At 44.1% G+C, this 23,120-nt stretch overlaps 1 protein-coding gene across 1 annotated transcript in view; it reads right to left on the reverse strand.

The window, feature by feature from the left end:
- CACNA2D3 (calcium voltage-gated channel auxiliary subunit alpha2delta 3) overlaps window positions 1–23,120 on the reverse strand; it is a 987,429-nt gene that overhangs the window by 236,278 nt on the left and 728,031 nt on the right. The window contains exons 14-16 of the mRNA XM_077128978.1: window positions 19,119–19,190; window positions 18,154–18,234; window positions 9,609–9,683 (exon numbers count right to left, since the gene is read on the reverse strand). Coding sequence (XP_076985093.1) covers window positions 9,609–9,683; window positions 18,154–18,234; window positions 19,119–19,190 — 228 coding nt within the window. The remainder of the gene's footprint in view (window positions 1–9,608; window positions 9,684–18,153; window positions 18,235–19,118; window positions 19,191–23,120) is intronic.

Raw genomic sequence — 23,120 nt, forward strand, 5'->3', positions numbered from 1 at the left:
CCAAACCTGCATCTCCCCTTACCTTTGTATTAGTTATGGACCCAACAAGGAAGCAGGTGGCACAGCCAAGCTGGCCAGTGAAGGAGGGTTTATGAATGAGGCTGCTATAATGGTGTCGACAGGGTGACAGCAACTACAAGAAACGGTGCAGTACCTGAAACTGGAAAGAGAAGGGCCTTTTCCCCTACTCTGCACGAAGGAGTAGAGGGAACAGTTACAGAACCCTAGAGAACAAGAGAGCCACCCAGAAGTGGGGACATTAAGGACTCGAGCCTGGGCAGTCCAGTCCAGGAGGAAGAGATGGGCGGGGGCAGCCAGCAGCTGAGGACCTCAGGGGTAGAGCACAGGGCAGGAAACAGAGCGCTGGGGGGGCTAACGGAGGGTGGCCAGCCCAGCTTTCATTTTGTACAAGAACGCTACAACACGTCCTCAGCATTGAGGGCAGCTCTTTCAATTCAATAAGTCAATTTTATTAAAAAAAAAAAAAAATACATTGTCCAAAGTCATCCTTTTTCTCCAAAGACTGATGGAAATTTACCTTCAGTCCTTGGCTTAGGCTTCAGTCTGCGTGCCCGTAGTACTGACCTCTGTCACAGCGCCACATACGGGATGATGCGAGAACTCATAGAGGATGCCAGGGTGCTGCCCTCAGTGCCGGGTCCCACACATGCTAAACCACAACGACGACTGTCACCACCCCCAACTTGCAGCCACAGCCAAGACACTGAGGATGCAGGCACTCAACAACTACCTGGGGAACTGATTCCCACGCCCGATCTAGTCCCTCAGCATTCAAGCACACACATGCCACTGAAGTTGCAGGCCAAGAGGCTGTGGGGTTGTATTCTTGAGGTTTGCAGAACGGAACACAACTATAGCTCAACAGAAACCTTCCACCCCACTGGCTTCCCTAATCTTCCTGATGGCGAAGTGTTGGCATCTGCCCTCGGAACTGCAGCACTCCCACTTGAGTGTCCACACCGGATGGCTCAGACAGTGCCCTCAACAATTTCACCAGGAAAAAAAAAACACACAGGGCTCTGTTTCCTTTTCTGCTAAATGATGTATGTCCCAAAAGCAGGCTCTGCATGGGTGAATACAGTCTTGTTTATTTTTTCTCAGAGAAAACACATCCTCTGATCAGATACACTTACTAAGCATCAGTTAATTCTTTCAGTTAAACTAAACTGAGTGGATTCAGACCAGGCCTAAGTCAGAGATGGCTGGGACTCTGCTCTGAGAATCTGCTCTGGCAGGGACACGGTCCCTGGAGATGCTGGGCACATGGCAGTGCCAGCGCGCCACCTACTGGTGAGAGGCGTTCAGTTCATCAAGAGCCGGCGAGCTGAGAGCCAGGAGCCCAGAGGGGATTCATTCCTGCATTTGGGAACCACTGAAAGGTTTGCAAATGATGCTAAGTTCCCGTCTCATACACTTCAGTAGGCTTTAGCCAGCATCATCCGGAGCTCTGAGACCAGAAAGAGAGTTGTGCTTGGTCTGTCCCAAGGACAGCAGTCCTGTGGAAAACGTGGGATCATTGAGGAGGGGAAGACCCCCTCCAGAATCAACTGGGTACAGATGGTGCACATATCCCCTCTCAGGCTGCCTTCCTCAAGGAAAACAGATGCATCCTCTCTGTGCCGTGGGCCTTCTCGGCCCCTCCTGCGGTTGGGGAACTTCTTGCTTTATGCGGTGAGCTTCTTGTGGGCAGAGACACCATTCTACCTGCTTCTGTTTGTCCATTAGCTAGCCCGGTGCTTGGCTAAAGGAATAGCTGATGAATGTTCACAGGCAAGCAGGAGGGAAAGAAAGGAAAGCGATCGACTCCACTGGGTTCACTTTTCAGTGCCTTGATGTAACCAGGACTCAATGCATGTTTGATGAATGAATGTGCAGTACCTACACTTAGCCTTTACTGAAGGAAACTGGTTCTCAGACATTTATTCAATCATTTGACAAATATTTACTGATTACCTCCTCTTTGCAGCAGTGGAGTCCCATATATATTGGAGCTTGGACTCACCGGGAACACAAAGGTAACTTTAAACACACAGACATTTTCCAGGAGTGATAAGTGATCCACAGAAACTAAAGCTGTGTGATGACTTCTTTAAGGAAGTGACATCTGAGTGGAAAGGAGGATGAGAAAAAGCCAGTGACATGGGCAGGTAAAGTGAGATGCCAGTCCCAAGCACAAGGACTGGGAGCAGGAAGGAGCTTGGGGAATGGACCAAAGGGCAGGCATGGCTGGAGGACCGGGGAAGCTCACACAGGGGAGGGAGCAGGAGCCTGATCTGTGGGTCATGGTCAGGAGCCCTGGTTTTACTCTCAAGGGAAGTGGCTCTATCTGGCTGACATGTGTGATGCCCCCTCTCACCCAGAGTGAACAGCGACTGGCGGGGCAGCAACAGGTGCCCAGAGAGGAGCTGAAGGTGACAAAAGTACCCAGGAGAGACATGAGGGTAGCCCTGACCAGGGGGTGGAGGCAGAGACAGAGAGAGGTGAACAGGTTTCAGTACATTTGGGAGCCAGAGCCCGTGGGACATGAGGGTGGTGGCATGGGGGAGGGGCCCCGAAACAGCAACTGGTGGAGGCCACACTCACACCTGTTGCACCACAAGGAAACCATTAGCATTTGCGTTGAGTAGGTGTAGATTGGAAGAAGAAATGAAGGGAAAACTAATCGAGGTGCTCCCTGTCCAAGCATTTCACATACAAAAAAACAACCAACAACAATAAAAAACTATTAAATGTGTGGGATGCAAGACTTTGCATAATTGGAGACGTGCACAATTATATAAAGATCATATCTGAACTTTACATTTCAATTTTTCAGAATTATACAGAATTTCCTCACTTGGCTCATTGCTTGAGCTGAGTCAGTTGGACCTGGATAATGATTCCAATAGTGTCCCTGCTATATAAACTCCTACTTAAACTGGTGTTCTCTATACATGTTCCACTTAGGATTTAACACATATGTACTGTGTCTACAGAGATAGCCACTTAGTTTCACATGAGAAGACTACAGTATAAAAACATTTGCAATTATCAGCACATCTATGTGTCAATCTGTGTATTCAATAATCCTCTCCAAGGGCCTGTCTACATACAACCATGTGCAATAATAGCACAACAGGGCAAGGGAAAATAAACTGCCAGTAAGAAGAAGCATGATCAATGTTTAGAGTGGGGTAGATACAGTCAATAAGTAACACAGAGAATGGCTGGTGACATCAACTAGAACTCAGGCTGCGGACACTCTGTGAGTGGGACAGGAATGCCAAATTCCAGAGGGGGTGGGGAGACTCTTTCTAGGTTAGGAATATGACAAAATTGTTTGCAGAAGTTGGGCTCATTAAAGAGCTCACCTGAATTTTTCTTAAGAACGTTCATTTTGGTGTCTATTCCGATTTAACCTGACAGCTCGGGCTAAGCAGATAAGGATGACATTTCCCACCCTCTAAACTGAGTGGTACAATTGAATTCAGGAAGTCTAGTGTCCTGGAAGCCCTTGGCTGAAATAGCCAAAGCTGCCCAGCCAACCTGGTAGCCCACTTGCCCTGGCCATTGACTCAGTGCCCCTGAATGTTGGACAACTCCACCCCTCCTACCAGTGAGACAAGAGAGAGCACAGTTTGGGAGGAAGGGGCAGTGATTGCAAAAAACACTGGCTGGCTAACTAATAACTAACTAACTAACTAACAAATGCAGACTCCCAGAATGGAATAACACAGGTAATGGGTGCAGGTGACAGAGTCTGACCTAGTCCATTTTAAGGAAGTAGGAGGTCCTGTCATCTACTCTAGCTAGGTTGGCCCCAAACGTCTGTCACAGTCTTCACCTGTCCCATACGGTGGCCATGAGCCAGATATGGCTACTGAGCACCTGAAATGTGGCCAGTCCACTTGAAACGTGTTGAAAGTATAAAATACACAACAAATTTCAAGGATTTACTTTGAAAAATACATAAAATATTGTAGTCATAGTTTTTGCCATGATTATAGGTTGAAATGATAACATTTTGTACTGATTAGGTTAAATAAAATATATTCCTAAACTGAAGTCCATCTGTTTCTTTTCACTTATTTAAATGTGGCTACTAGACGAAGTAAAATTACACAAGTGGCTCATGTTTGTGGCTCTTATTCTGTTCCTATCGGATGGCACCTGCCTAGACTTAGCTGATTACATTCATCAGTGATTAGGGTTATTCATCCACGTGGCTGCCGAGACGAGGTCCCTTGGTCACTACCACCTTCTCTAACCACTTGACCTCCTGCTTCCCGAAGAACCAACTCAGCAGAGTGGACTTAGCCGCACATCCAGACTGCTCTGGGTTAGGGTTTCTGGTGTGGGCACCGACAAGCTGTGTGATATTGGGGAGGTCATCTTATCTCTTGGTTTTCCATCTGTAATGGGATATTTCCCTTCCTCATAGAGAACCGCAGCTCTGAGGCTCACAGCTGTCTGCAGTCCAATCGCAGATTGCTTTCTAGACACATCTGTTCAGACCTCCCCTACACATACACCCTGCCCTTGACCCTCTGGGTCTCTCCACCACACCTACATCTTAGGCTAGCTATTAAGCACTTGGAATAGTACCTTATACATAAAAAGGAATCAATAAATGTTAGAATAACATACTGATGTTAGAAAAATGTAGTAAGAACAACAAATCAAACACACACACACACACACAACAACGCATCTTCTCTAGTGCTTTTAGTTATTCATCACATATCTTCTCCTCTGAGGTTTGGGGCTCTTTGAGGCACAACACATTCCTGTAATCACTATGAGCAGCTGCCTCAGGACTAGGACATTGTGGACAACCAGCAAATCTTGAAGGAATGAAATGCAGATTTCTCTCCAATCTGCCTACCTCCCATCTGATCCACTCTCCACACTGGTGGGCCATGTAACTGGCAAATATTCATCTGGAATAGGATCCTTCTGGGATCTTCCCTATCTCTTGGTCTTGCAGAGGACAAACAGCTCTTGGCAGATTTCAACATAGGCTTTGTAGAAATGAGCCCTAAACTTTGCCTGTCCAAGGATCCTTTGAGGAACCCTGCTCTTCTCGTGGCTGCTAGAAGGGAGGCTTCTTTGCATCCTCTTGGTGTTTGGACCAAGTCCACATTCCAGGCCTCCTTGGGGAAGGAAATAAACTTAAATACCCCTTTCTTTTAAAAGAGAGGAGCAGATGAATCACCAAAATCTTGACAAAAATACAGATCATGCTAAAAGTGGCACTTTCCAATTCTCACCTCTTTCATCCCCTACTGGGCTAAAGGAAAAAGGTATATTTGGTACCCTACCATAAGGCTTTCAAAGAATCATAAAAAATAAAGAGTGGGCGGGCCGCGGTGGCTCAGCGGGCAAAGTGCTTGCCTGCTATGCCGGAGGACCTCGGTTCGATTCCCGGCCCCAGCCCATGTAACAAAAACGGAGAAACAGAATACAATAAAACAAGAAAATGTTTAAAGATGTTTCCCTTTCTTCCTTCCTTCCTTCCTTCTATCCTTCCTTCCTTCTCTCTGTCTTTCCTTTAAAAAAAAAAAAAAAAAAAAAAAAAAAATAAAGAGTAAGGACACTAAATCTATACAGCAGTAATAGCCTGGAATACTTTTAGCCTGAATGTTAAAGAGTGGTAAAGAGCATTTCAAAAAATTCCAGGTGTCTAATAACTACTCAAAAAGCATTCCTGAAAGACTAACTTTAATCCCTCTTGCTGTGCTGTTGTCTCATTCCCCACTAATGGCTCTCCAGCCCCCAGAAGATGGGTACATCAGCTCTCGGTCTGACACAGGACCTGTACCTACTTGGAGCCAAGTAAATGTTTGCCCAGTCACCACCAGTTAATCTACCAGGAAGTCAAAAGCTGGTGGCAAGGATAGTGTGGTTGAGTGAAGAGAACTAAGGAAAGCCCAGTTATCAACAGAAAAGTATTACTTTTGCAATTTTGCCAGTTAAGCCAAAGTGAGTTTGCTGAGTAAGGCTCCTACATCTGAGTTGTTTTTGGAGACACTTCATGATTCACACCCAATTCATACAAGATTAAAAAAAATACTGGATAAAATCAAGCCAAACATTAAGTTCAGGGGAAAGATTTTATTGGACAAATTAGAAAAATATTGGTATTGTGCTTCAGAGAAACCCACTTCTTTCCTCTGGCTGCAGAGGAAGAAACAACCTCAGTGGCAGATGGAGAGGGAATATGAGTTATTTTAAGTGAGCCTGCTCCGTCCTCTCCTCGCTGGCCACAACCCCAAACTCACACCCACTGTACTAATCTGGCGGCCTTGGCCAGAACCAAGGGGAACATCCATTTATAATAAGGATTCGATTATATGGCTGGGCTTGGGAGAAGGCAAGCTGGGTTTGAATGAGGATACCCTGCCCAGGCTAGCCAGGGAAGCTGAGAACAACCAGCTGCTCCTTGCTGTGCTTGCGACAGTTCTGGCTTGAGTGCATTTATGCCCAATGCAGACACTAGGTTTAAGGGAAGCTCCCATGTTACAGCCTCCAGAAGAACCCAAAGCAAGTAAAATTGAATACAGTGGCTGTTTCCACATTATTTTTACATTTCTGGGTCCTTACTATGTGTTGAGTAGACTTGTGATGAGGGAGAAGGAGGGGTACCTCAGAAACAGAGGTGAACAAATAACTTTTACATGCTAAAGCTAGGAATATTCCATCCCTTGTAGGATGACGCTTAACAATTATGCTTCAGTTATTATGGCTACTAGTGTTACTCTTATTATTCCATTAAAAAATTAACTTTGGCTTCCTCATTTTGCAGAGTAGGACCTCCACAGTACAGTGGTTCTCAATCTGTTTTCTAGACTAGAATTGATCATGATTGCATGTTGCATCACAAAATAAAACCAAGATTCCTATAGGGTCACAAGATTCCCATAGAACCACTAGGAAAGATTTGTGTGTATGTGTGAGAGAGAGAAACAGAGACAGAGAGACAGTCATGGATGAGCTTGATGGAGGTTGCACAGACGATGTTGGTGGTAAACTGAGAATAAAGGAAGACTTTATGCTTTCAGAGACTCTGTGTTTGTACCCTTGTGTGTGTGAGTATACAACCCCCTGCCAATGTTTACTAAAACAATCTGCAACAATTGTTAATACTCAAAAAGCATTCTTTAGATCCCCCCTAAGCATCCAGGACCACCACATCTTCCCAACTTTAATGTCAGCTGAGCGCAGATCAAGAGACCAAATATAACACAAACAGGATGTTGGTATAACCACCACTGCCCCTTGATCTCCTGAGGGCATGTATTGTACCAGGCATTTTCCTTGCATTATTCCACTTACTCTGACAATGAATCTATTATGCATATATTATGATTATGGCAGGATTACAAGAGAAAAATGATGCTCAAGGAGGCTGTGCATTTGCCCAAACAGCTAGAAGAAAGTGGTAGGACTAGGAGTCAAAGGCAACTTTCATGATGCCAAAGTTGAATTCTTTCCACTTCACCCATGCCTTCTGCTCAGGAGGAAACTACAAAACTCAACACAGGGTCAATGTACACCTACTGAGCACATTCAGATTGAGTAATTCCTGTAATCCTCAGTGGTTGACATTGCCCCAAACCTCCTCTAAATATCTGATGGCCTCAGGTTAGAGAGAGAGGAACAGGACAGACAACCCACTGGACTGGCCTTTTCTCATGTTCTTATCATGGATCAGCTGCACAGTGGTCCATCTGGTTCAGGTTCTACCAGTGAGATGTGGGGCATGGACTTGCGTTGCCCTGTTCATGGGAATTTGCCTATGGCTACCACTTCTGGTGAAACTATTTGCAAAAAGGAATAGAAATGGCCCATATCTGTATTTGTATTTGAATTGTCAGCAGAGGAATGGTGTTCACTGGCCCACTTTTCTAAGAACCATTCAGCTGTCCTCTCAGGGCTATAGCTCTGGAAAGTGCACCTGACTGGACTATTTCAAAACAGACCATTTGCTGCACCAAAAGACATTGTGAAGTGACTGTGCAGATGACAGCAGATCAGTTTCATTGCTGCAGAGAGAGGGAAGATACCTTGGTGACTTCCGACCTGTGGTTCCATTGCATTCCTCTTCTAAGTCAGAAATGAATTCATTCAAGGACAGAAGAATTCAGGTTGGATTATTTCATTGACTCTGTTCCATTCCAATTTGGAACAAATAAGCACTAGGAGCACACACTCAGCCACCCCAAACACAAAGCTCCTACCATCTGCTGCAGACCACCCCAGCCGGGCAGCCTGAGATGGGACAATGTGTTAAAGGCATCTCTATCAGTAGCTTTTTCAGTCAGACTTTTCAATATATCTGAGTTACATTTGGACTTAGCTAACTGGTTAAGTCAGTCCTTTTCTGATAAAAAAAGATTGCTGAAATCAGATATTACCGTAAGTCCCATCTTAGAACATGCATATGGGGTCCACATGATGTGGCCATGACTCCATTAATACCACCGCGATTAGAGCAAAGTTGGACGATGATGGAGCTCTCACATGAATTGTTTCTAAACAATGATGCAAGCGAGAAGCGAATAGGTCCCCACCAGGCTTTGCCAATAAACATTTGCATAGCAGGCATGGCTGTTCTCTCCCAACTGTGATGAAAGGGGAAAAGATGCATGGGGTAGATGGGCGTGAGCCTTGGTGTGCGTGCATGCGTGTGTGTGGATGGCTATAGAAAACATCACACTTTCTCAACTTTATAAAGCAGAGATCACTATATTACCCTTTATGCCTTTATATTATCTTTAAAATTAGTTAAACACACACAAACCCAAAGGTCCAACTTCTTTCAATGTCCAGAGATGGCAAACACCTGGCACTCCCACTGCCAACACCCCCTCTTGGGTCGCAGGGGACGGTGCCAGCAGATTCCCTGCCAGCCTCCGCATCCCCTGCAGCACAGTGCAGCAGGCAGACTCTGCAGGGTCAGGGTTGGCAGCGATGCCAGGGGCTGGCCGGGATTTGGCTTAACCCCAGTCATTTCAGAGAGAATGAAAATGACACTGAGAGAAAGAATGTGGTTTATGCACGAGGTCTCCAGACAATGCTAGTGGATAGCACTTATGCTGGAAATGGAGACAGGCTCAACTGTTTCAATTCACACATGCAAAAAGTGTGTTGAATAGCTTCCACTGCGTACAAATGCCATTGTAATTAATTTCTGGGGATCCTGGGTCTAATCTGTTCTACCAAATATGACTTACAATAAGTGGGTCTCAGGTTGGAGTGTGAGAGGTCATTTGCTATATAAAAGGATACACTGTAATAGGTTTCAAGCTGTCTTGAGAGTTATAGAAAAATTTTTCCATATATTGTCAGATACGAAATGAACACATATAAATAAATAAATATATATACATATATATATATAAGCCTGAGAATAAATATATTTATCCTACATTATTTATTTAATGTGTCAAAACACTATTTATAAATTATTAAAACAAACTTTGTAAGACATTACTGTGAATTGAACTTTGGAAGTGCAAATTGCCGCATATGTCGTCACTGGAGAACTGAAGGAAACCCTTTAACATTGTAAGAGGGAAAAACACAGAAATAAGTATTTCTCTTACCAGCGGCCTGAGTTCTGGATGTGTCAGGATATATCCATTATTTGTGATTGCAAAGGCATAACCGTGAATCCCTAACTGTAAGAGGAAGTAAAAAAGAAACCTTCATTAGCGTACTCCCTGGTGAATTTGCAAAGCATAAAGCAGCCTGACATTTAGTTAATTTACAGCTTAAACTTGGCATTCATAACCCTTATCGGCACAATATTTCATTAAAATGAATGCAAGGCACTGATCCTTGACATTTGGTGGAAATGAAGACCTGTCACAGGATAAGCTTAGCAAATAGCATAATTTAAAATGTCACATCCCCATGTTGGCATCCAAGGCCCTTATTTTGATTTATTTAAAACAAAAATAGTAACTTTTTCAAAATTTTTATTTTTTTTTTAAGAAAGTGGCTAATGTTTCTGTAAAGACCCTAGGTCCATTTGAACACAGTTTTATCAGCCTGGGTGTCTTCTCCCTACCTGCGATAAGGAAAGATGAGGCCACACACTCATTCGCATCTGGACTTTATACAACTCTACACCCTCAGGGGCCAAGTCAAACATGCATCCTCCTAGGCTGACATTTGACATAATTCTTAAAGGATAAAAGTGTCCCCACCAATTGATAAGGAGCCTGCCAACCCCTTTTATATCCTTCCATCTTTAAATTGTGCAGCAGCCAAGCTTTTCCATGCACGTTTCCATCAACACAAAGCCTGGATAATTTTCTATGCAGAACCTCACTTAATTTATGTTTTCTGACTAAATGGGACTATGGGAAATAGTTTGAGAGCAATGAAATGTTTTATTAGCTCTAAAAAGTATGTAATCAAATTTAACACTGCACTTATTTAAATAATAATCCCAGCTTTTTGACAATATTTCTATTACACAGTTGACTGCACCCATTGGCTACAATAAATTTACCTACAAATCATTCATGTATTAAAATGGCTCTGGCATAAAACCCTTACTGATCTGCTCTGAAGAAAGAAAATGTAACCCACTTCTGCAAAAGCAGTGAAAAGGAAGAAATGATAATTTAAAAAAAACCTCTTTTTTTCTCACAAATTATTTCATATTTCTGAGCCCTCACTGAATTGTCTGTTATTTGTCTTTAAAGTTCTCTGCCACTCACATTGTTGAACATGATACTATTAAATGATCCAGACAACAGAGTTTATAAACTAGAAATGACCCTGTCTGCTTGTTAGCTTAACGTCAAGGTGATGTGAAATTACCTTCGGAGAATTTAACACTGGCAATTAAAAGTTTTTCGTGCATTACATAAAGCAAATATGCTTGTAGTAGTCAAGGGCAACAAATATTTTTCCTAGAGTTGTCTTGCACAGCAAATCTTAATAAGAGTCTACTTAACTCTGATGATAAAAATATATTGCATTATACTGTGAAAGCTAAACCAGTGATTTCCTATCCTTTGAGATGTATATCGCCTCTTTCATCTTGTCTCTTGGAAAAATGTCAGACAGTCAACACTGCATTAATTACAATTATTACATCCCAGTTTAATGCAGACTGAAGGGGTCAAAAAGGATCTTGAGAGTTTGACTTTTTCTATTAAAGGCAAAGGTAGCATTTGATTGGAAATTCAAACTCAAAATTAGCCAAACAAATGATATTCACAGTTAGGTAATGTATTCAAGTGTTGTTATAATGTACATCACTTCAATTCTCTTTGTTTCTCTTGTGGGAAGTAAAACTAAAAAAACAGAAAGATTCTTTGTATATGCGCTCTTAATGTCCTGTATATTTCTTTTATAGTACTTATCAAAACGGTAATAATCGATTATTCGTGAAGTTAATTTTAAGTAATCAAGGCATCAGTGGAGGCGTTTGATTATTCAATGCCTGCCTCCCCACCATAATATAAGGTCCATAAGGCAAGTCCATACTGTATAGTTAAAAATAGAGAGAGAGGGCGCAATTGAGAAGAAGGGAAGAGGAGGAGAGGCAGTAGGAAGAAGAAAATGAGGAAGCAAAGAAAAGATCAAGGAAATTGAATTTAGCACAGAAGCTACAGAGCTATGCAGACCTCTGGGCCTCTTCCCCTGAAATGTGGCTGCTGGCCTGACCTTTCCACCTCAATAGACACTGGGGTGTCTAACTACCATCTCTGCTTCCTTATTGCCCATTTGTGCCTCAGTCTGTTGGACTCACTTTTGGCCTTCCAAGATGCCACCAAATCTCCTTTCTCTAGAATTTTCAGCGACCTCCTACGTGCCAAACCTGATGGAATGCTCTCTTTTGATCTCCCTGACTTTTCCAGCAACTCTTCCTTTCTCCTTGACTTTCTTTATTTGTTCAGCTTCCAGGACCTACACTTCTAAGCGTCTCCCTCTTCTCAGGATTCTCATTCTCCACCCACCCCAAAGCACTGATTTTCCCTAAGATTCTGTCCCCACTGCCCCTGTCATACATAGTCCTCCTCTGTTCAATAAGTTTCAGCAACTTCCCATTTGCTGTTGATCTTGAGATCTGTGCTCCAGCCTTGCCCCTCCCCTCAGTGGTAGATCCAATGTCTGCTGGTCATCTTTGCCTGGACATCCCTCAGGCAACTAAAACTCATGCAGTCCTAAACCGAGGCTCTTTCCCGTTAACCTTCTGTCTCCCCTTTTCTCTCTTGGTAGATGGCACCACCACCTACCCAGACTTCCAAATTAGAAACTTGAGCATCATCCTTAGACTCCTTTCTCTCTTTCATTCCCAGACCCTCAACCCACGTAACCACTAAATACTGCTAGTTTTTCTTCCAGAACTTACTCAGATTCAACCCTGCTTCTAATTCAGTGGATTTCCACAATAGCCCTGACTGTTCTCCCTGTCTCAAAGCTTGGCCCAGCAAAACCATCTTCCAGACTGGTCAAAGTCAAAGGGAACTCTGACCATAGCACCCCCTTAAAGTTCACTAAAGGCCTCTTTCGTGTGTAGGATAAAATCTATGGGTCTCCCATTAGGGATCCTCGAGGTTTGGTCCTTCCTAAGTATTTAGCCCTGCCTCCCTCTACTCCCTGCCTTGCAGGGTGCATGACAGTGACAATATCTCCAGAGGAGTTTTCTCTCCCACCCAGACCTTTACTTGCACAGGTTCTGCTGCCTAGGGCACCCCTCCCTCCCAGCTCCTTTCACTTCATGCTTACCCCTCCCATAAGCTCAGTCTCAGAATCATCTCCTATAAATGTCTCTCCTGGCCTGTCCCATCACCCCTTCTCTTGCAGGCCATTTGAGCTAATTGGTTCTCCTTCCCTTCTCTGCCTTTCTCCAGAAAAGACTTAAGATGGCACCTCCCCTATTAGAACGAGGGCGGGAGTTGTCTCACCCGTCTTTGATTTCTACAATCCTTAGTAATGTATGGCTCATGGCAGATGCTCAGTTAAGGTTTGTGTGTATTCAATGCATTTATCATTTTACCTAAATATTGTTTAGTTCATTGTTAACATTTGAACTAATGTCAATATACAAAATGAGTCATAAAAAAGAGGCTGAATTGTTAGAGCAGATGCTTAGCCAGTCCTTCTCATCCCTTGTATGTGGGAAAGACTTCTTGACATTTGGTCTGGTTAAAACCCTTCCTTGGAGAACATTCAGAGAAAATAACGGAATGTTTTGTCTGTTGCTTGTTGGCATCCAGATATCAACTAATGTAGACAAAAGACGATAAACTCTGAGTACACTTCAAAAAATATTCTGTCGACAAATCTCTCTTAGAATCAAAAGCATATCATATGACAATGTCCAGCATTTGCTTTGGGCCACAAATCGCCATACAGACCAAACCCTTAACTCTTGTTTTATCCAAAACAGAACTTGTCTTCTGTCTATCCAAACATACAGCCCCATGGAGTGACACAGAGCAGGGAAGGGACAGGTCTTTCAGGGCCCCACACCCTGAAGCAGCACTCCCCTGGAAGGAGGGGCCCCCGCAGTCTCAGCCTCGGGAAGGAGCTGCTTCCCTTCCAAGGGGAGAGGTTCCGAGCTAATGGAGTAAAACCAATTATGAAGTGGCTCATTATATTAAGAAAGGCTACGGTGTCTGGAAATTACTGCTGTGGTGTCTGGAATTCTTAATAAAAATTACAGGAAGTCTGATTGCTTGTGGGAAAATCTGTGAAGCTAAGGGAAAAGAAAGAATTCCATCTTCTGGAAAAACCCCAAGAGCTAAGAGCTAACTCATCTTTACAAGGTGTTAATCGGGAGGGAAAGGTGGGCTCTGCGCTTTGCTCCCTGGAGCTCCCCTCTCCCGGGTGGGAGAGCCCTTCCAGCCCTGGCATGCACACCATCTCCCCAGGCTCCTTCAGGAAGCAGAGGAGGGACGGTTGGGTCCATCATACCTGCACCTCTGGTTCCCAGTCCACGCTTTGGGAAGGTGTAAAACAGAACCGCCTGCGATTCAAGCACTGCTGGTTGATTTTCTGTAGCTGTTCATCCTCTATTCTCGTATTACCATTTTTTTTTATTCATATTTTATTAGCTGAGAATAACTTGAGAAAGTTATTTCAAGTTCCCTCAACTGAAAATGGGGCCGGGTGGTACCCACTTCATGGGAGCATAATAAAGATCCGATGAGAAATAATGTGAGCAAAACACTCAGCACTACACCCCGAACACAGTAAAATGGTCGGTCAGTCACCCAGAGCGGCTGCTACTATCCTTTTAGCCACTCCTATAATTATTGCCCTTGCTCTATTGGCTCTTAATGGCCTTGGGTTACGGGGGCGTCAAGTCCCAGCTCCCCGCCTGTTGGTTGGAAGACTTGATGAGATAGTCAGGCTTTCCGAGTCTCAGTTTCTTTAGCTGTAAAACGAGGATAATAGTAGTAACTACCAACTGAGTGAGAGATTGTCATAAAAAGCTTCACACATTGCCTGGCAGAGTTAGTTTCCAGAAATGGACCCACAGGGTAATCATAACCGATGCCATATTACATTCTTTCTTTCCTGACTTATTGGAAGTAGTGGCCTGGGTTTGGGTTTCTGCATCATTCCATGTGAAATAAGGGGCTTATGGATTTTTCAGGAATATTCTCTAAGTTTATTGCCCTCTGATACTCATCTATAAGCAAAATGTGGGTTGCCCTTCCTTAAACAGTTGCCTGAAGTTTTGGTTATCTAGGTCTGGAGATTTCAACCAAAGCCAAATCCCCTGTCTTTAGGGATCCCGAAGCCCTCCTTCACTCCCGCCTTTGACTTTCAGTCTCTAGCTGCTGAAAGCCCACACAGACTCCAGCACTTGAATCGTGGGATAGGGTGAGCTAGGTTTCCTACCTTGCCTCTGGAAATTTAACTCCAGTTGTAAAAGCCTTGGTGGGTCAAGCTGGTGGTCAGGGCCATTTCAATAAATCCAGGCAAGAGGGCCCTTTTGTTCAGGAGACCACCTGGCTTTCTCTTAGAGTTCCTTTCCTCTTGTTATTAAAGTAGTTTCCTAATTTGTTCACCTCTATGGCATCAGCAAATAGAAAATGCAAGCCTTGTTCAAACACCTTGCCTGCTCAGGTGCAGAGTAGGTGCTGGGGACCAGACAGGAAGCGTGACTGAGACCCTTGGCTGACTTAGGGATGGTTGGAGGGAGGCCATGGCTGCCCATCACACCAGGCTGACCATTTCCTGATGGTCCTCACCCCCCTGCCCCTTCCTTGTCTCCCTGTGGCTCATCTTTCTTTCATAGGAAAGACGGAGTATGAGGCAGGGTGATTTTAGGTCGCACAGGGGGCTGGCATTAAACTAGGAACCATTCATGAAAGTCAGCCCTCTTTAAATTTTGTCTATCCTGATGATTATGTCAAAAAAGAAAGCATCCGTTGAGTGAATTTTTAATACTTGCTTTTAACACTATCTTCTTAAAAAAAAGAGAGTGGATCTCAAATTCAGAACCTTAGATAAATTATCAAGCAATCATTTAATATTTTTATCTTGTTGTGATGATTTTTCTTTACACTTACCTATTAATGGCAAGTGACACTGGCTTTCCTTTCAAAGTAGTGATACGTTTTTTCTAAGTAAATTTATTTAAGTGAAGCAAACTCAGTAGGTTTTAAAAAGAAATATGAAGCAAATAATGCCACAGGTGGTATATGAGCATGGCAAAAAATCATGATGTGGTATGTTTAAAGTACATGGGTCTAGAAGTCAGGTAGACCTGGCCTAAATCACAGTTCTACCACCTCTGAATTATGTAGCCATGAGAAAATTATAGGCTCTGTGAACTTTAGTTTTCTTATACATAAAATGGGTACATCACTACAGCACTTATTTAGAAGGCTTTGGTAATGTGTTGCAGGGAGCACATGCTGCAAGGGCCCTGGGCACCTGACACACATCCTCTGCTGATGTGATACTGGGAGGCACCATGTCCTGTACCACAAAATGGTGCTTTTTAAAAACAGTCATCTGGTCCTCCCACTTTGCCTCTCAGGGGTAACCTGACATCATTTTGGTTACAGCTGTGAGTTCACTCTACTTGTGGGGACGAGAGCTTGCTGTGACACCAGGTGAATGGCTGAAGCCCCTACAGAAGGCTGGCCAAGGGCTGGGCCTGAAGCTGCCTCCTGGCTGCAGTAGAGCACAGACCCTCATGGACTAGTCCAGGGTCCTCTTAACCTGGCCTAAGCTTGTTTCCATTGGAACAAGCAACCGAGTTCCACCTGACCTCCAAGTGGTTGTGGATTGAGGCTCCACTGTCTGGGCAGCTCTCTTTCTTTCCAGGCTCAGGAAAAAGTCTCCCCAACCAAGGCCCCAGGGATACCCCAATACACCTGGAAGTTTTATGGGTCATGAATTATTTTGTTCAAAAGTGTTTATTGAGCCTCTACTATATGCTGGCTGCTGCCAAGAGACAGAGGCCAGGGCAGTGAGAGAGAAATACAAGGCCCTGTCCTCATTGTCGAGTTTAACGATCTTGGCTAACATGTTTGAACTGGAACATGAACTTTTCCCTCCATCTTTAAAAATTCTTGGGAAACACCATTTTTAGAGGCAAGAGAGAACTCCAGCACATGGCTTTCTGGTGATTCAGTTAACCCATCGCTCTACTGGGAGTTTCAGGTCAGTAAAGGTTCAGTGGGCCTGAAGCCCACAGATGCCTGAACCTGGGATTGTCACGGTGCCACCAGCTATATGCAGACAGCGTCCTGTGCATGGATCCCTCCAGTGTTCCACAAATGTACCTTTAAAAAGTATTTATATATTTAAATTTAATGTGTATAAAAAATATATATCACACGAGAACTCGTAATTTCACATGTGATTATTTAAACTGAAGTTAGAAGACGTAATCAACTAGAGATGCCATTCAAATAAAAATGTTTGTTAGGTAACAAAGAAAAGACGTGTTATCTTGGTGGTAAGAGAAAAGGTGAAGCTTAGGTGACTGTGCTCCAAAGGGAAGTGAAGTTTGAAGCCTGACATTGGTGGAAACAAGGTTCCTAAATTTTCCATTGCTCTGATTTCACTGAAGTGCTTATTTGACCACAGCAGTCCATCTCAAGCAGCATACATGGTAACTTCTGTCATCCCTATGGACCTCAAAGTGGCCACTGCTGCTGAGCCACCATCACGGTGACCTGCCACCCCTTCTGCACCCTGTCCTGGGCAGCAAGTGCAAAGCCCCAGCTGGGGGGCTGCTGCCCAGACAGTGGAGCCTCAATCCACAACCACTTGGAGGTCAGGTGGAACTCGGTTGCTTGTTCCAATGGAAACAAGCTTAGACCAGGTTAAGGGGGCCCTGGACTGGTCCATGAGCGCCTGTCTGTACCTGAATGTAGGAGAAAAAATAAACCCTTCAAGTAGACTAAGTCCTGGGTGTTGGGAACACAGTGTGAGGCAGATACAGTGGAAGGCATGCTCCCCTCTCTCCTGGGGGCAGGGCTGGCCTAATGGATGAGTGCTGGGCTCTGACATTCCTACTGCCTTTCTGAGCCCATCTTCCCATCTAGTGCTCCTTTTCCATGGGCTCCAAGCTTTCTAAACTCCCAAAGCAGTGGCCTAGCAAGACCTTCCCTATCCTCCATGCTCCAAGATTACCCATGCCATTGCCTTACCCTGGGTATAAAACTTCAAATCCCCTTAATGCCACAGATTTAAATTGAGCATTAAGAGGAGAATATTAATTACTGCCTCATCACCTACCAAGATAAGGCTGTACTCATTCAATAGAGCCAGAGACCATTTTTCTTTGTGCCTCATTGGGTTCCTGATAAAAGGGGCAAGTTTTAAAGGGTTGTTAGATTGGAGTAAGTTAGGACTGGCTTAGAAGACTGTTGGAGGTATTAGGCTTGCGGGGATCTGCAGGGACTGTGCAGACTTCCAAAGACCTGCTTAGACCCACACAAACCTAGGTAGCCTGTGCAGACCTTTCAGATCTGCCTGGACAGTTGCTGTTCTATAAAAAGGAAAAAAAAAAAAGAAAGAAAGAAAAAAATAGCTTCCTCTTGCCCCCGAATGAGAGTAAACATCCTCTTTACTCTTGTTCTCTCCATCACTATGACAGGCTATGAAATTATCTTGGACATCTGTCCCTTAACTATTAACCAGGTGATCCATTACCTTGTACTTGGGAATGGTCTTCAGAAGTTCTTTCACGGGGACATCTGTGCCAACCACGCCCAGAAGAATGCCTTTCGATCTCTGTTGAAAATGAACATGAAACAATAATAACAATAGAAAGTTAGACTGATTGAAGAATTAGAATCTGCGGAGAAGCCACACACCAAGGCCACATGTCTGGTGCCTTCCCGGACCTGATAGAGGTGGAGAATTAACCCAGATCTCCTCCACCCCAAATACTACGAGACAAGGATGCTAGTTTCCCAGGCCCAACATTGACCACTGCAACCCCCTATGCACACTCCTACCAAGACACCCTAATGCTCTCCTTCCCCTGTCTCTGGAAGATTGACGTGTAGAAGCACAAACGTTTTAGCAGCTAAGAACCGTGATCATTCATCAGCACCTCTCATGAATGCTTTCTCCAGGAGAGACTTAGCACGTTAACTGCTTTCTCAATATACACTGCCACCTGGCGCCCAGGAGAGAGACTAAGTCACCAGAGAAAGACGGAATAGTTGAAACCTAAGTCTGAAGTGAAGGAATAAGCCCGTCAGGGTTCCAGTTTCCCAGGCACGTGATCAGTGTGATATGCTGAATCGTCCTCATGTCAAAAAGGTCATCAGGAAGAAGCTGTAAGTTGACACCGTCCACTGTTCCCTCTAAGGCTGATAACCATAAATCAGAGGAGAGCATCCCACTGCAATCAAGGGTTCTCTCTGGGGTGTTTACGCCTCTGGTCATTTCACACTTAAATTTTGGAAAGGTGCCGCATATTCTAAAATGGTGCCTGCTTGAATTCTTTCTGTCTATGCTTGATTTTGTGATCCTCCCAGTAGGATGGAAAGATAAGGGAAAACTATTTATCGCGTATCTTTAAACAAGAGTCGCAGGAGCTTGAGATGGAAGTGACCTGAGAAAGTGGCCCCTGTGGCATCAGTAGGAGGCACAGCCAGGGTACTCACAGTTTCGTTCTGCTTACTAAACACAGGCATGGCGACTGTGGTCATCAGGACGAGGCCCTGGTCATCAGCAAGCTGGATGGAGAGAGAAAAGCTAGTTAGAGGGCGGAGACGGGGGAGCGCGGGGCTACGGGTGGCTGACCCCTGGGAACGCCACAGCCGTTCCCGCCCAGAGGACTGAGTCACGCCTTCAGCTGCAGGTGTAGTTGCCACCGGCCCCTCCAGCAGATCCGCTCGCTGCTTTCAGCTGGTTTAGTCACCATAGGGCCTCGTCTGGATCTTCGTATTAGTTTATTTTATTACGGCAAATTGGCTTGCTTTCTTTACTTCTTAGACATGAATGTTCCTTCTAAGCAATATTAATGCTTCTTCTTAATCTGGAAAATTGAGGACCAGAAACCATCAGTATAAGGGGTGTTGTGAGTTGCCCTGGCTGGAAATAACGGAGGCAGGAAGCACTTATTCTCCCCATGGTAGTAGAGTCAAGGTGCTTCTGGACTGCCATAGATCTCTGAATCCCAGTTCCAGATGGAGAAAAACAAAAATAAAAATGAAAAGTAACTTGATCATATGGCCCCTAAAATCATTGCTAAGAAGCTAAACATTTCTCTCGGAAAAACATCCTTGAAATATGGCACATGGCATACTCGTGCAACTTCTTGAAGTGCGAACCAACAAACCGAGACCTAACGCATTTACCTGTCACACAGTGCTGGGAGATGAGCAGGCAACATGGGGAAACAAAGTCCTGGAATGTAAACTACAAGCCAGGGTCTGATTCTCAGCTTTGTGTCTTTATGAACAATATGACCTGAACTCTCTAGTCCTTGTACGAAATTACACTAACTATTCCCCCACATTGTTGCCAGGAAGATTTAATGTGAAACTACCCAGAACAGCACCTAGTTTCCTTTCCTTGCTTTCAAGGTCATACAGCTAGTAAAGCGTAGAGACAAAAGCCAATCCTTGGACTCCCAGTTCAGGCTGGCGGCACTGCCGATAAGCACTAAAATAGGCCTGGCAAGTCTGCTGGGAGAGGGATACTTGCTGGTTTCAAGGCCCATTCAAGCCATAAGTCAAGCAATTTGTGAACCAGAATCACCGGCTTTGGTCTAGAGGGTTTTCTGATGTTTGGGTACTTCTATTCCAGAGCTTTAGTTCCATAAAATAATCAGGTGTTGCTACCTCATCCTACTTGGGGAGAGGCATTCTAAAGAGAAGATCCTAAAATCTAAGTGTTTGAAGCCTCCAGAATCTGGCTGGCCTCTTGGGTAAAAGTCATTAAATTCAGTCCACCTTCCACCATCCTTTTTCTTCCGAAAGATTCCCTGAATTACTCACAATGTGGTGCACAGGGCAGCTGCACCTGCAGCACCTGAGAGCTTGTAGAAAAAAGCAGTCCCCAGGCCCTAGTCCAGATGACTGAATCCGAACCTTTATTTGAGTAATGAGTACATATAGTAAAGCTCAAGATATATTGTTATAGGACAATCCTTTCCACAGTGATTCCATCAATGATCATGATAGTTAAAGAGAAGCTGGCAGGTGTTGGAAATAAGTCCCAAGAGGGATGGATGGTGCCATGTTTTTATTAGTTTTACATCTGTATCAGGATGGGCCTATTTTCTCCCATGACAGGCAAGACAAAGCAAGAACCTCATGGGCCCTCAAGGACCAGGAAATCCTAGTAATCACATAACTGATTATGTGTCTGATTTGGCTATTGGGATAAGTAACCAACCATATTTCATCATAACGTTAATAACCAAATAATATTAATTATATGATGATGTTCACCATTGTTGTTGCCAAAAACCAAGCCAACCAGAATATCCTAGTTTATGGAAACATGGTTCCAACACTTAGCTAAAAATATTTAAAGTATACTGTGGTCACCCGTGGGAGGATACAAGGTCCTTTCCAAAGGCAGAACCAGTCCACAGCAATCCTCTCTCTTAGAATTAGAAGTCTTCCCATATTCTGACTCCTTGATTAATCCTTAATACTATAAAGAAAACTCATTTGAACTGATCCAAAACCCTGGGCAACTTCCACTTTGCAACTCAAATAAAAATTGCAAGCTTTGCCAACATGTAACATGGATGAAATCAAAACATAAAATTGACAATAATGAGAAATGAAGCTTTGTTTTTTTTCTGCAACCATAAAAATCAGTTATAAATTGCTGGTAATTGTCCTGGCACAAACACAAGACTGTGAGAAACTAACTTTCAAATATTAAGCCAGAATATAGTATTAATTTCACTCAGGAGCTAATTCCAAATGTTATTAGTACATCATTAGTCAAAAAAAAATTTCCTCATAATATTGCATTTATACTGAAACCATTTATTTTTAACCAGTCACAGGTAAACAACAGAAATGCAATGAGCTCAGTCTGGCCCCCATTCACACATGGTGCTATGAGCTCATGTACTCCCCTCCTGGAGGCAATCTTGACCCACACGTGAACTGGATTATCTGGAACCTTAACCCTTAGGCATCTCAACCCATGAGAATGGCCACAGGGGCTGGAAGGAGCCCAGAATCATCCCCTGCACAACATTAAAACACTCTCCTGCTCCCTACACCAATCAGCTTCAGCATTCCTAGTGTCCACAGCTCAGGGCTCTGTGAATCCTAAACATTTCAGGAAAAAGGAACATCAGTTTGAAACTTCATTTGCATTGTAAGCACTTTATAATCAAGAGGCATTCTGTACGCCCACCATGGGAAGCAGAAACCAGTGGCAAAAGTTGTATTTCCAGACCACCAAGCAGAAGTTACGCAGCCAGCCATGGTCGGGAACCTTCTACTCCCACGCACTAGGGGGTCTCTGCTTTCCTATGCCCCCCCCCCCCCAACCTGTAGTGGCTGCTGAGACAAGAGCCACCCGCCACTTATGATTCATCCACGTGGCTTCCAAGAAAAACGCAGACATAGAATCAACAATCATTTTCCAAAGGGTAGGGATGGGAAGGGGGGGGTCACCATGGTCCATCTGGGCAAAATCCCATTAAGTTAAGTCCAAGTGGGAATCCTAAAATGAACTGCCATTCAATTACACTTGCCCAAGCTTTGAAGAGGCCTCTGAATTGCTTGGTTGTGGTGCTCTGTTGTATAATAAGTATATATTATTCCATATCCTTCATTTCCTATGCTACATAATGGGGACTGTTTTGGTATCAAAGGAAATGATGAATAATAATACTGAACATCTGGTTTATAAAACACAGACTTGCTCAACAGATTGACTGCTTCCTGTCAGCTTCCCAAGTTAATCATGCATGTGGACTCACATGAATATGCATTGGGATTCATGTGCGAGGTTCATGCAGCAACACCAGGCCTCCACCCCCAATGCCTGATCAGTTCTCCATCGGAGGCACTAGTCGGGACTATGCACAGCCCTAGGAAATGGCCCCAGATAGGATAACACCACCAGATTTGTGGCCTATCAATTTTGTTGCAGGTCTAGCCATGTATTCTCTTTGAGCATCGGCTCGGTGCCCAGTTCCATGCCATGGGCTGGGAAGACAACTAGGAACAAGACATGGATCTTTCCTCCAAGGAACCCCAAGTCCATTGTGGAGACCAAAATGCTAATGAAGCAGAGAGAGAAGAGCTGGCTGGGATGTCACACTGGCTCTCATTAAGGGAGCAGAGAGGCGTCCTTCCTCAAATCTAGGCAGAACTAAAGTAAAAATTTCCAGTATTTATTGATAGCTCTCAGGGGTTGGATGACAGTTTCAGAATATGTCTTGGAAGCCAGTTAAAACACCAGGAACAAGTTCCCTACTGCATAACAGTTTCATTCTATTTGCCTCATAACTTAAGAATATTTATGTATGTAACAATGCAGGGGCAAACATTTTTTTTTTTTTAAATCCAGTACCTTTCTTTTCCTTCTTCTGCAAATATCACCACCTTCCTTCAGGGAACCAATTTTCACCCACAAGGCTCTCTTGCTGGCTAACCTCTCTCATCCTGAGCCATGTGGCTGGG

Source organism: Tamandua tetradactyla, chromosome 15 (assembly GCF_023851605.1).
Source record: "Tamandua tetradactyla isolate mTamTet1 chromosome 15, mTamTet1.pri, whole genome shotgun sequence".
Taxonomy (NCBI): Eukaryota; Metazoa; Chordata; class Mammalia; order Pilosa; family Myrmecophagidae; genus Tamandua; species Tamandua tetradactyla.